Source organism: Pieris rapae, chromosome 4, assembly GCF_905147795.1.
Source record: "Pieris rapae chromosome 4, ilPieRapa1.1, whole genome shotgun sequence".
Classification (NCBI taxonomy): Eukaryota; Metazoa; Arthropoda; class Insecta; order Lepidoptera; family Pieridae; genus Pieris; species Pieris rapae.
Window position 1 is genome coordinate 501,880 of NC_059512.1, and position 14,454 is coordinate 516,333.

General features: G+C 35.8%; 1 protein-coding gene across 1 annotated transcript; it reads left to right on the forward strand.

The window, feature by feature from the left end:
- Positions 1-106: 106 nt before the first annotated feature.
- LOC110997148 (ATP-dependent RNA helicase DDX42) lies at positions 107-11,119 on the forward strand. The gene is made up of 15 exons (XM_022265166.2): positions 107-550; positions 715-802; positions 941-1,107; positions 1,532-1,772; positions 2,058-2,214; positions 2,308-2,447; positions 2,941-3,040; positions 3,249-3,377; positions 8,350-8,524; positions 8,943-9,039; positions 9,150-9,300; positions 9,606-9,799; positions 10,067-10,176; positions 10,658-10,781; positions 10,954-11,119. The coding sequence occupies exons 1-15, from the start codon at positions 318-320 to the stop codon at positions 11,077-11,079; spliced, it is 2,232 nt and encodes a 743-aa protein (XP_022120858.1). The 5' UTR covers positions 107-317; the 3' UTR covers positions 11,080-11,119.
- The last annotated feature ends 3,335 nt before the right edge of the window (positions 11,120-14,454 follow it).

The window sequence follows — 14,454 nt, forward strand, 5'->3', positions numbered from 1 at the left end:
ATATTTCTACATATACCGAGGTACTCTGCAGTCTGTGCTTTCAGAGTGAACCGAAGTATATATATACTCTTTGGCCTGCAGGTTAAAATATAAATTAAATGTAGCTAGCTTCTGGCTATTTAGTATCTATTTCTTATTGATTAAACGGGTTATTTTGTGTCATTTTTTTCATAGCCTTAATCTAATTTTTCTTATCATAAACTACTTATTGTATAGTAAGATGATTTCTTGTAAATGGTATTTGTAATTTTTAAGCCAATATTAGGTATAAACCTTAGTATTTATGACTATATCCAGGAACATAATATAACCATAAAATGAGTGGTAGCGGCAAAGGTTTAGGCTTCGCCGGATTTACTATGCCTAAGCGCAATCCATCAACTGTTTCTTTGCATGCTGTTCCGCCCCCCACGGCGTCTATGAACAATGTTCCACCCCCATCATCGGGTCTTTCTAAGCAAGGCTATTCGACTATGAATGCAATCACTCAAAATGCTATGACTGGAAATTGGGGTACACTGGGAAAGAAACGCGCTAAAACAGAGGATGAGTAAGTTCCTTTTCAACTATTGATTCCATTAAGCCTAGTTGATATCCTTGGGTAAATCATTAGTAGAAGTTCTGCTATAAGTTGTTACTTGGGATTAACAATTTATATGTGAATCCTAACATACATAGTTCTATATATCTCAAAAGCTTATTTTCTTTATACAGATATTTTGATGATGATGATGAACCCCCAACACCTGCTCTAGCTTATATACCAGCTCCAGGAAGTCCTACCAATGATATGGCTAAAGAGGTATGTTTTTGTAAATAGCTGTAGTTGGTTGCAAATCTGTATTATTTAAAATATCAAAATTACAAAAACAATTTAAAACTGATTTGGGTTTGACTCTAATAAGATCTAAATGAAAACCATTGCTTATTTTTATTTTAGAATAATGATGAAGTAGATCCTTTGGATGCCTACATGGCTGGTTTAGAACAACAAGCAGCTAAGGATTTGATGACCAGTAAAGAAAACGAGGCAACAGGCAAGGGGGATGTGGCAAGAGGAACTAGAGGAGATATAGATGATATGGATGACGAAGAAAGCTATTACAAGTAATGTCCTTGGTTAAATACATTTCATCATAGTCATTCTTATGGGAAATGAATGCTACATTCTATTAATAAATTATGGAACTAGGTCTTTGGCCTCTGGACTCCTAACCTTCAAGTACCTTAGTATTTTAGGACTTGTAGGATGGTTCCTTCTATATAGTGGATTTATTTATTGAAAAGTCTATATATGCATAGCTGGGTCATAACTGTAATTGTGTTTATATAATGGTTTCTATGCAGTTGTGCACCTATGGATTTTCATAAAAACAAGGTGCAATATTACTTGTTTGTATGGTGAAGGACTCCTTTGTGTCCAAACTGGCATGTCTTTATACTCTAAATGTATAGTGTATCAAGCACAGAACACTGATCACCCGCTGTACAATAAGCTAGTACTTTCAAGTAATCTTTATAATTATTTTAGATACATGGAAGACAATCCACTAACAGCACCGGATGATGGTTCAGATGTAGAAATTGAATATGATGAGGATGGCAACCCTATTCCACCTCCAAAGAAGAAGTTTATTGATCCCCTTCCACCAATAGACCACTCTGAAATTCGGTATGAGCCATTTGAAAAGAATTTCTATACACCACATGAAGATATTGAGAAATTAACTAATGAACAGGTTGAGGAACTGAAAAATAATTTAGGTGTTAAGGTAAGAAACATGAAATTGCAATTAAATTTTGCTCCATGAGGAAATTCAGTGGCAGGAAGAGGATGTTCAGAGCTCGATTTCTTTGTTTTTTTAATCAATGTGTTTGTAGGCAATAACTATTTAAATTTTTAGGTGATTCTTGTGCTTCCACATTACTCTTGTAACTAAAAAATAATGCACAATATGAAAATAACAAATAAGTAAAAGTATGGCCAACCAACAATAAAAATAAACCAATATTATTAAAACCTTATTTATATATGTTATAAATCTTGTGTCTTAAAGATTTCAGGGCCTGAGCCGCCAAGACCAGTGAGCAGTTTTGCACATTTGGGTTTCGATGAGCAACTTATGAAAGCGATTCGTCGCTCAGAATATTCTCAGCCCACTCCGATACAAGCTGCTGGAGTACCAGCCGCACTTGCCGGTCGAGATCTCATTGGTAAAATATATTTTTTGTGTCTAAAGAAGGAAAGTATTTGTCAAATTGTTTTAGTTTTTTAGAAAAGATTTTAGATTAAACTTATTTTTTTAGGTATTGCGCGTACTGGTTCAGGAAAAACTGCAGCGTTTCTTTGGCCGTTATTGGTACATATTATGGATCAGAAAGAGTTGGCACCGGGCGATGGGCCAATTGGACTTATCTTGGCACCAACTCGAGAGTTGGCTCAACAGGTTCACTTTTATAATTTTCTATATTTATGTAAACTGTAAAGTAACCATATTACAGTAGTAATCAGCAATCAGGGTTCAATGCAATATTGTGTCTGGTTAAGATACATAAGATGTGTAAGGTTACTGACATTAATTATACTTCAAAATATAGAGCTTAATAATAAAATCATTTTCTGTACCTAAAATCTATTGGCGGCTCTAACAACCTATATCCAAACTTGTGGTTTAACAGGCTCAGACCAAAGGGCAAAAATATTAAACAATTAGACTAGACATTGCCATAGATACAAGATTTATTACTAACAAAACACATTCAAAGAGATTTTAATTAATTTGATACATAAATCACGTATCACGTTGTTTGTCCGCGATGGACTCCTAAACTACTTAACCGATTTTAAATTAAATTGGCACACCGCACAGATGATTATTTTTTTAACTATACCCAAATAGATTGTCTATGCACATTTATATAATAAATGTAAATATTTAGATATATATGGAGGCGAAGCGATTTGGAAAAGTATACAACATACGATGTGTATGTTGTTACGGCGGTGGATCGAAATGGGAACAAACCAAAGCTTTAGAAGGTGAGAATTTAGCGTTCTTAATTAATACTTAATTTTTTATTGATTTATTTTTAAATAATATTTCTAAGAAGTTTTGTTTTTTTTTCATATATGAAATGTATGGCTTGTATTTCTTTCGATTTTTGGAATATCTATCTATCTTTGTGTATGAAAAAATATATATTTGCATACACAAATTCCTTTTATTAATTCGTGTATTCTATTGCAGGTGGTGCTGAAATAATTGTAGGTACACCAGGGAGAGTTATTGATTTAGTTAAATGTAAAGCAACTGATTTGGGTCGAGTTACATATCTGGTCCTCGATGAAGCTGACAGAATGTTTGATATGGGATTTGGTAAGAATAATAATATTTATTTTAACCCAAGTTTAGTATGGCTTTTGCTTAAACATAAAATTAGGAAAAAATCTTGTTTTCAAAATAAATCAGGTATGGGTTGTGTATTTATTTGTGTAAGCAACATATAAATTTATTACGCGATCTATCGCTATATTTTTTATTTAGAAGCTGAAGAAATAAATACATTCTATCTGATTTGGAAAAACACTAGAAGGGCGTTTCAAAAGTTCAAATTCAGTTAAAAAGATAATATAACTTATAATGAAAAGAAGCCAGAAGTCTAGTTTTACTGCTAGAGTAGTTTCTTCTAGACTGACTATAAATTAAAAACAGGTCTAATAAGTTAATAATATTAATAATTTTATTCATCAGCCATATATTAATGTGTCTCTATATATAACGTATGTAAATTGATAGTCACAGTACTAAATCAGTTTCAGATAATATATATTCACTGTATATTGTTAAATAATATAACTATATGCAGGAACTATATCCTTGAAATCCCATCTCATAACTGCCTCTTGGCGAATCTTTTACGGTCTCTGCGGTGGGGCAATGGAATTTACATCATGTTGCATCAGATGTTTTACCATTACCTGTCAACATCGTATCACTAACTACATGATTTGAAAATATCGCGATTCATGTGTACTTTTTTATGACTTTTATTATTTCTCAATTCAATTATCAGTTATTCATAAAGGCAACAAAATGTACACTTATGAATGTATAAATAAATATACATGAAATGCTTCTTATTTGCTTTGGCTTGTCTTCCATATAATTATACAAACAAAGAAACAAAAAAAAAACATTTATTCATATAGGTAACGTAATGTACACTTATGAACGCCAAAAAAAAAAGAAATATACATTAAATGCTTCTAATTTTACATTTACTGCCACTTCTCAAGTCAAGGGCGTAGAACGGAAGAGAAAAACTAGCAATAAACTCTATACCCTCTACATACTATGAGACCCACTGAATAATTTATAACGACTTTTAAATAAAAACTACTTTTTAATTTCCCGAAATTAGTTAAAACTCCAGTTTCTGTACCTTTTTGTCGCTTTATTGCCTTCGCCCGAAATAAACTCGATTATCAGCACCATATACGCACCGAACTTTATCTCTCGCGAAATCCATTCTTTCGTTTACAAATTGGGTTGGCTTGACCGTGCTTTATAACGAAGATGCCTTAATATCGCAACATATAATATATAATAAAAATAAATACAACATAGTATCTGGTGCAGCAAAAGACGTCAGGCGAAAGTAACAGACTAAAAATGTGTTTTATGTAATTACAAACACAAGTCTGAAATTAACATCTTTTTCTTATACAGATTTTTCTACTTTCCATTTAAGACTCTAACATACGCCGATGACTTTGAGGATTTGACCTCTACTACAAACAATAATTTACTAACGCCATCTAGTCTAACAAAATAGTGAATAGTCTAACAAAACTACGTGAATACGAAACCAATTATTAGCTAAATATAAAAATTTATAAATAAATATTGGTCTAGAAAAAATGGTGGCTGCCAATTATTTAACTAGTACATACATGATTTTTTTACATGTTTAATTCGTTCTGAGGTTAAAACTTGTCATACATGACATACCGTCATTGAGCTCGTTGTAATCAGCTCAGCGAGACGATACTTGAAATGTGACTAAATGAACCTGATGATGGACTCCGAAGGTGGGTACTGGGTCTCGAGGATGGCAAGCAGTAAACATACCGTCATTGAGCTCGTTGTAATCAGCTCAGCGAAACGATACTAGAAATGTGACTATATGAACCTGATGATGGACTCCGAAGGTGAGTAGTGGATCTCGAGGATGGTAAGCAGCAGACATACAGTCATTGAGCTCGTTGTAATCAGCTCAGCGAAACGATACTAGAAATGTGACTATATGAACCTGATGATGGACTCCGAAGGTGAGTAGTGGATCTCGAGGATGGTAAGCAGCAGACATACCGTCATTGAGCTCGTTGTAATCAGCTCAGCGAGACGATACAAGAAATGTGACTATATGAACCTGATGATGGACTCCGAAGGTGAGTAGTGGATCTCGAGGATGGTAAGCAGCAGACATACCGTCATTGAGCTCGTTGTAATCAGCTCAGCGAGACGATACAAGAAATGTGACTATATGAACCTGATGATGGACTCCGAAGGTGAGTAGTGGATCTCGAGGATGGTAAGCAGCAGACATACCGTCATTGAGCTCGTTGTAATCAGCTCAGCGAAACGATACTAGAAATGTGACTATATGAACCTGATGATGGACTCCGAAGGTGAGTAGTGGATCTCGAGGATGGTAAGCAGCAGACATACCGTCATTGAGCTCGTTGTAATCAGCTCAGCGAGACGATACAAGAAATGTGACTATATGAACCTGATGATGGACTCCGAAGGTGAGTAGTGGATCTCGAGGATGGTAAGCAGCAGACATACCGTCATTGAGCTCGTTGTAATCAGCTCAGCGAGACGATACAAGAAATGTGACTATATGAACCTGATGATGGACTCCGAAGGTGGGTACTGGATCTCGAGGATGGTTAGCAGTAGACATACCGTCCTTGAGCTCGTTGTAATCAGCTCAGCGAGACGATACTAGAAATGTGGCTATATGAAGCTGATGATAGACTCCGAAGGTGTGTACTGGGTCTCGAGGATGGTAAGCAGCAGACATACCGTCATTGAGCTCGTTGTAATCAGCTTAGCGAGACGATACTAGAAATGTGTTATATGAACCTGATAATGGACTCCGAAGGTGGGTACTGGATCTCGAGGATGGTAAGCAGTAGACATACCATCATTGAGCTCGTTGTAATCAGCTTAGCGAGACGATACTAGAAATGTGTTATATGAACCTGATAATGGACTCCGAAGGTGGGTACTGGATCTCGAGGATGGTAAGCAGTACACATACCATCATTGAGCTCGTTGTAATCAGCTCAGCGAGACGATACTAGAAATGTGACTATATGAACTTATTAATATTTAATATTAAATAAATATTAGGTAATTTACTATAATACCACTATATTTCTTCACTATTGAAAAAATAATCAATTTCAACGATTCGTCTTCCAGTTGAAATTTTAAATATTTTTCTTGGTTCTGAAACCTACGAGTGCAGCATGTTATATCTAAGCCCGAAAATGAAATCAGAGTCAATCAGACCCAGTACCCACCTTCGGAGTCCACCATCAGGTTCATATAACACATTTCTAGTATCGTCTCGCTGAGCTGATTACAACGAGCTCAATGACGGTATGTCTACTGCTTACCATCCTCGAGATCCAGTACCCACCTTCGGAGTTCATCATCAGGTTCATATAGTCACATTTCTAGTATCGTTTCGCTAAGCTGATTACAACGAGCTCAATGACGGTATGTCTACTGCTTACCATCCTCGAGATCCAGTACCCACCTTCGGAGTTCATCATCAGGTTCATATAGTCACATTTCTAGTATCGTCTTGCTGAGCTGATTACAACGAGCTCAATGACGGTATGTCTACTGCTTACCATCCTCGAGATCCAGTACCCACCTTCGGAGTTCATCATCAGGTTCATATAGTCACATTTCTAGTATCGTCTTGCTGAGCTGATTACAACGAGCTCAATGACGGCATGTCTACTGCTTACCATCCTCGAGATCCGGTCCCCACCTTCGGAGACCATTATCAGGTTCATATAGTCAAATTTCTTGTATCGTCTCGCTGAGCTGATTACAACGAGCTCAATGACGGTATGTCTACTGTTTACCATCCTCGAGACTCAGTATCCACCTTCGGAGTCCATCATCAGGTTCATATAGTCACATTTCTAGTATCGTTTCGCTAAGCTGATTCCAACGAGCTCAATGATGGTATGTCTAATGCTTATCATCCTCGAGACTCTGTACCCACCTTCGGAGTCCATCATCAGGTTCATATAGTCACATTTCTAGTATCGTCTCGCTGAGCTGATTACAACGAGCTCAATGACGGTATGTTTACTGCTTGCCATCCTCGAGACCCAGTACCCACCTTCGGAGTCCATCATCAGGTTCATTTAGTCACATTTCAAGTATCGTCTCGCTGAGCTGATTACAACGAGCTCAATGACGGTATGTCTACTGCTTACCATCCTCGAGATCCAGTACCCACTTTCAGATTCCATCAGGTATCAGGTTCAGCAACTTATTTTACTTGGTTGTACAAGTTGCACTTGAAACTTGACAACTCTAAATTTGAGTTTTGTTTGGGTAGGTACTTATATACATATACTTATAACATACAATAATTTCCGAAGTTCATGTCCTCGCCTCACTTGATATTTCTTTTTATATTTTGGCATTTCTAAAAAAGTCCGCGGGTAAAAACTAAAATACGCAAATATTTAATTATAATTGGCTTCGACACACAATCGTAGTCATCCCGTCGCAAAGCGTTGAGGTGGACTGAAGACAAGCCGCATGCAGGGCTCGCGGGTGTGAAATTGCGGAGGGAAGCCCATTGCGCTTGAGTTTATTTACCTTTTATTACTTTCCATGCCCAGGAAACGAATTAATACAAATTTTTTTTTATCAAAATAATAATATATGCTATATCTAATAATACGTGTAAGATTAAAATAAATCGCATAAACCGTTTTGGAGCGAATTTGTAATTTATGTCTAATCTACGGTTCGATGGTAAATTTTTTTTTGGGAAATTGGTATTGCTTTTATCTTTTTTGATTTTATCAATCGATACAGTAGGCTTCAACCCACAATATATATTTTTTTCAAATGCATATGAGCGACAGTTCTTCCAACAATTTAATTTAAACTAGGGCTAGTTGACCGATTTGAGCACTGTTCAAGCCTTAACGACAACTCTTTGTAACGCCATTATTTTAGAAGTCCCTAAGTGTCGTTATATAGAGTATACACTGTACTTACAAAATGATGAACATCTTAGAGCCACAAGTCCGTTCGATATGCAACCACGTGCGGCCTGAGAGGCAGGCGTTGCTGTTCTCCGCGACGTTTCCACGGCGGGTGGAGAAGTTGGCTCGGGACGCGTTGCACGATCCCGTCAGAGTGCAACACGGCGCCGCGGGGGAGGCCTGCCATCTCGTCACTCAGCATGTCCGGTGGGTTTTTCATTATTATAATAATTAATTTAATTGTTTATTTCCTCATGACTCCATCCAACCCTCAGTTGCGTTTGATCCACGACTTTTTGGCCACCCTGTATCTCTACCTTGAGCATTTTTCTCCAATTGTTTTGCATTACACAGAAAAATGATAGTTGGTTTGTGTATAAGTGAAGTTTTAACACCCGATCATGAACAATCGCTTGTCATGCTCTAAATTGATAGAATAGAAATGTCTTACTCGACATGATGTGAGCAAAAGTGAATCTACAATAAGTCTTCCTGAAAATCTAATACAGGATAATAAAATATAATACAAATTACTTTTTTTTAATCGTGGCGGTTTTTACCGTTCTATAGTGATAACGTTTATCCTAATATGTTATTATAATTAATGAACATTTTTCTCTTTCAGCATATTCAATAGGCCGGAGGAGAAATGGCCTTGGTTACTTCAAAATCTTGTTGAATTTTTATCTGCTGGCAGTATTTTGATATTTGTCACGAAAAAGGTGAGCAAATATTTATAATAAATTCGTAAATAAACGTTAATTATAAATAGAAAAACGAGGGTTTTATGGTTTTACCAATTTTATTGACAAGTACCACATGTTTTTAACAGTTAGATGCAGAACAGACAGCGGCAAATCTTGGCGTGCAACAGTATGATGCGTTACTGCTGCATGGAGATATGGACCAAGCTGATAGGAACAAGGTCATCACGGCGTTTAAACGCCAAGAACAAAACATTCTAGTCGCCACCGATGTTGCTGGTAAAAGCCTTTTTTACTGTTTGTGATGAGGTATTATTACTATCAATCGATTTTTATTTCTATATGCGCATTTGCAGGTTCACTGAGAGTAAATATAATAATAATTTTTTAACGTATAGAATAACATCATACTTTACTACTATTCCTTGGTTTAGAGGTTTTCTAACTTAACTACGTTTCGTATTATTACTATTTATCTTAATCTAATTACATATATAGTTTTATTATTCTTTATTATTTCATCCATCTATTATAAATTACTTAATATAAATAATATTTTGAAGGTTTTTAATTAATATTTTCAGCTCGTGGTTTGGACATCCCACACATTCGTACTGTGATAAATTACACAGTAGCGAGGGATATAGACACGCACACGCACCGCGTGGGACGAACGGGACGTGCGGGTGTACGCGGAGACGCGTATACTCTTCTGGCGAAGCAGACCGATAAGGAGTTTGCTGGACATTTGCTGAGGAATTTGGAAGGAGCACAGCAGGTTTGTTTTTGTGCCGCGCCTTTTTACACACGCAATTTTTACAGATTATATATATTGATTGATATATTCTGTACCAAATTCAATTATCATTTTTTCATGTCGGTAACATAATATACACTTATAAACGTCAAAAAATGACATATATATATACATATATATATACATATATATATATATGTATACATATATATATATATATACATATATATATATATGTATATATATATATAAAATTTACACTAAGCCTTACAATTGTATGACATGCAGGAAGTTCCAGAAGAGTTGACACATTTAGCGATGCAGTCGGCGTGGTTCAGAAAATCCCGCTTCAAGAAGGGAAAGGGAAAGAATTTGAACATTGGTGGCTGTGGATTGGGGTATGTATTTTTCGTAAAACTATGTTTTTATTAAATATAACAGTATTATTTTTTCTTTTACTCATAAAAAGTTATGTTAATTGAAATTGAAGAAAATTGCTGGATTTGATCCGACCTCTAAAAACTAGAATGAGGAGGTTTTTTGCGGTTAAACTTTCCAATATGGATTTTTGAGGTTTTTTGGGTGGGAGAGGGGAGAGGGGATGGAGAACTATCTCCCTATGTCATCCCCAACCTGCGGAACCCCATGGTTATGGAGATATTCATGGTTAAAGTTTTATGGTTGGAATGGTAACAATTTAGAAATGTGTCCTCGACGGTCCATATTGGAAAGTTTATCCTTTTTTGCACATTTATTGGCCGTCTAAAATTTACTAATTTATTGTTAACGCTTTTTTTAATTAAAATAACAATATGTTTGCCATAAAAGTGTAATAAAACGTCATAAATGAATGCTAAACTAATAATAATATATTTGTAGGTACAAGGAAAGGCCTGGCCTACCAAATATCAGCGAAGAGCCAGTAGTGAGTGTCCCAGCCGGAGGCCCAGCCACAGATCGCCTTGCCTCGCTCAAACAGGCCTTCCGATCGCAGTATAATAAGGTAACTAAATAATATATTACCTATATCATGTAGCATTCGTAACTATTGTGTTTAAAGGTTTCTTTTTAACATTTCAATTCATTAAAAAAATTTATATTTTATTATGATTGGCAGATATTGATAATTTTTGTGACAGTTTCCCAATGTTCACAATAAAACACTTTGTTTACAGTTCACAGCATCAACAGACCACTCGTGGGAGCAAACGCGTCCCGTACTCCAACCCGGGGTGAATGCCCCTGCCGCACAAGAAGAGAAGAGAGTGAGAAAGGGTGGGAAGAAGAGCCGCTGGGAATGATGTATATAATTAATAAATAATGTGAATAATCGATATTTTATTTCTTGTTTTATTTACCTTTGGGTAATAAATTTATTCTGCATATAATCGAAAGATTTAATTTGAATTGCTGTGGTTTTCGCACGTATGATTCGGGGAAATTATGTTTAATTCCTTCGGAAACGGAAACAGACTAATGATCATCTTAAATATATAAAACAACTAGCGACCCGCCCCGGCTTTGCACGGGTGCAATGCTGATACTAAATATACTACAGAAAATCTGTGAACGTTGTATATCCATCACGGACTTTTTTGTAGACCATTTCAATGTGTACAATACTTAGTACATTATTTTGATAAAACTTGTAGGGTTCGGCCTGCGTTTGCAATGTAAGCGGAAAAAATGTAATTATTTACGACATTACATTAGAAACCTCAAAAATAACAGTACTTCTCCACTATTTAATTGATGTTAGCACATACATATAAACCTTCCTCTTGAATCACTCTATCTATTAAAAAAAAACCGCATCAAAATCCGTTGCGTAGTTTCAAAGACTTAAGTATACAAAGGGACATAGGGACAGAGAAAGCGACTTTGTTTTATACTATGTAGTGATTTCGTGTTAGTTACTCCACCGACCGATGTTATTTATCTCTTTTTTGGTGGATTCTTCTCCGCTCCTAATAACAGAATAAGTAATAAAATTTCGGATAAGTTATCGAATGACAAAAAATAAGTAAAATAGTTTTATGAATGCAAACACCATGTGGTGCCATCTGTTGACAAAACTACGCATCATTTTCCTCGAATTCGTGTCAGTTCAAGAAATTTCCTTTGAGATGAATCGAAGACATGTGTTCACCTCAGAAAAAAATTTTGTGTATCAGAAAGTGCTTTAACATGCAGTATCGCAATATTGGCGCTAAAGGCTTAATATGTAAAGCTGCCATTCTGCTTTCGAAATGGCAATAAAACATTTCAATCCTAAAATAAGTTTAACTAAACTAACAACCATATTATTAGACTGTAAAGCAGAACGAAGTTAGCTAGGTCAGTTAGTGGTTAATAAACTGACTGCATGGTTAGGTCATTAACGCATTTGAGGGAAAGTGCGGAGGTCTACATGCAATAATAATTATTTCGGGTTGATAGGCTGTTCATAAAATTGCCTAAAAAATTGAATAGCCAATAAATTGTCGGTCTCATTACAAGAAATACATCAACGATATATTTTTCAACAAAATTATATTTTTATAAATTATTCTGTTTACATATTCAAATGCATGATAGATTCGCTTTATCGGCGTCTAATCGCAGTAAAACTTGTGTAAAACAATCCAACTAGTGGCGTGTGGTACCGCAGTTTGCCGAATAAATTAAAACTTCCGCGCGATTAGACCTTGTTTAACACTTCACGTAGCCATTAAAACTTATGGAAATTGATCGAATGAGCTCGGAAAGGTACGAAACTAAAAAATAATTTATAAAATTTATATTACCTTCTGTAAATTTAAGTTTTAGTATGGAATTATTTAGGACCTATGACTGGGGATGTCTTCTAGAGTTAAGCACGGTGCACTTCTGTCGAAACAACAGTTACAAGGATTGCCTGATTGATTATGCCGATGGCTGGGTAATTTCTTTGTAGGACCGTAGCATTAAAAACTTCTTGAAGAAGTGTGCTCCAATCCTAGACCCGTCAATGCTGGCCTTGTTTGGGCGCCAGTAGGCTCAGTTGGGGGCAAATCCTATCATATGAAAAAAGATTTCAGTATTTTTTTTTGTTTTTGGTAAGTTAGTTATTTCCATACCAGCTCGAACTAAAATTATAGTGAAGCTGGTAACGGAACTTACCATCTAAGCACCATGAACCATTAAGCCAAGGTAGGCTGATCTCCTCTGAAAGTATGAATATCAAAGAAAAATGTGAGAAAACTACACAGCATTTTGTTTTATTATTAATAGAGATTCGTTAATTTGCATTCGTTTTCCAATCTCTCGGAGAATATGGATATCCACCTAATCAGTGGAAAGAAACCCAAATGCATTTCTCGTTTCAATCTATGATTCACAACTCTGTATCTAAATAAATTAAGCAAATGTAGCAATTAGCAAACATAATATTGAACAAACTCTATTAAAACAACTTCCACCGCTCATCAGCACTTTCGTGACTATGTTTAGGCAATCAGCAGTTTTACCTTACAAAGTGTTTGTTATTTGCTTTCAATCAATATTTGCAAGACGTATTTTGCAAATTTAAGACGCAGCTGCGTCTACTCTCTCAACCGTAAGGTCGTGAAATCGAGTCCCGGCGATAGATCTTCATAATTTCAACTGAAAAATTACTGTATGCGTTAGAGCTTAAGGTGATTGATGACTCAAATTGACATTTAATTTTGTATAATAGAGAATTTATCTAATAAAAACATAAATCTTAATATAAGATAAATAGTTAATGTAGGATTATCATTATATTTTTATTTACCTATTATTAAACTTGTCTCGATAGTATCGAGTCACTGTCTCTACAATTTAGTGGTTATACCATATGATTTTTTTGGTGTTGATTCCGATTTTCAGCCGAATATTTTTATTTTATTTGGTAAGGACTACTTGTCCTATTTAGCTTAACCACTTCAAAACAGTCAAAATATGTAAACTCATACACATGTTATTGTTTACAAGTACTTTAATCTAACAATCAATCTAAAATGCCCATTAATTGAATAATGCAATGTTGTATTTTGTTTTTCTGACAAGTTTTTTTGTAAGACAAGATCATAATAATAATAATAATAGCCTTTATTTCCAAAAAAACTTTAAAATTAGGGGACAATAAAACGTCATTCAGTTAAGTTTTGGTTTGTCCACCGTTGGACATAGGCCTCCTCCTTCCGGTTCCACTCGCGTCTGTCGCGGGCCAGGCGCGGCCAGGTAACCCCGGCGACTGCGATGATGTCATCTGCCCAGCGTCGGCGTGGGCGCCCCTGCGGCCGGCTCGTGCCGCGCGGGTACCAGTGCAGCACTCTCTCGCTCCATCTGTTGTCACTTGTTCTTGCTGTGTGCCCTGCCCAAAGACAAGATCATACTCGATTGTAAAGTGTACACACCTTATATTCTAGTAGGTTCCACTAAAGACTTACAAATTATGTTACTTAGATAAGGAATTACAAGATCTAATGTATGTATGCTAGTCGCAAGAATAAACGGTAAGCGAAAAGAAAGAAAGCGTTAAAGAGTTCAGCCTTAAAACTCATATTGTAATGTTCTATAGAGATGATACTGTATCGTATTTGTTATGAAATTATATAAAAATGCAACATAAAAGTAGTTTTTATTCTTTTCATCGTTTTAATGCAAATGCATTGTGGAAAGCCACATTAGAT

Coding starts and splice junctions, on each gene's coding strand:
- LOC110997148 (XM_022265166.2), top strand. CDS start 318: ATGAGTGGTAGCGGCAAAGGTTTAGGCTTCGCCGGATTTACTATGCCT. Junction 9,301..9,605: donor AGTCGCCACCGATGTTGCTG/GTAAAAGCCTTT, acceptor TAATATTTTCAG/CTCGTGGTTTGGACATCCCA. Junction 10,177..10,657: donor ATTGGTGGCTGTGGATTGGG/GTATGTATTTTT, acceptor ATATATTTGTAG/GTACAAGGAAAGGCCTGGCC.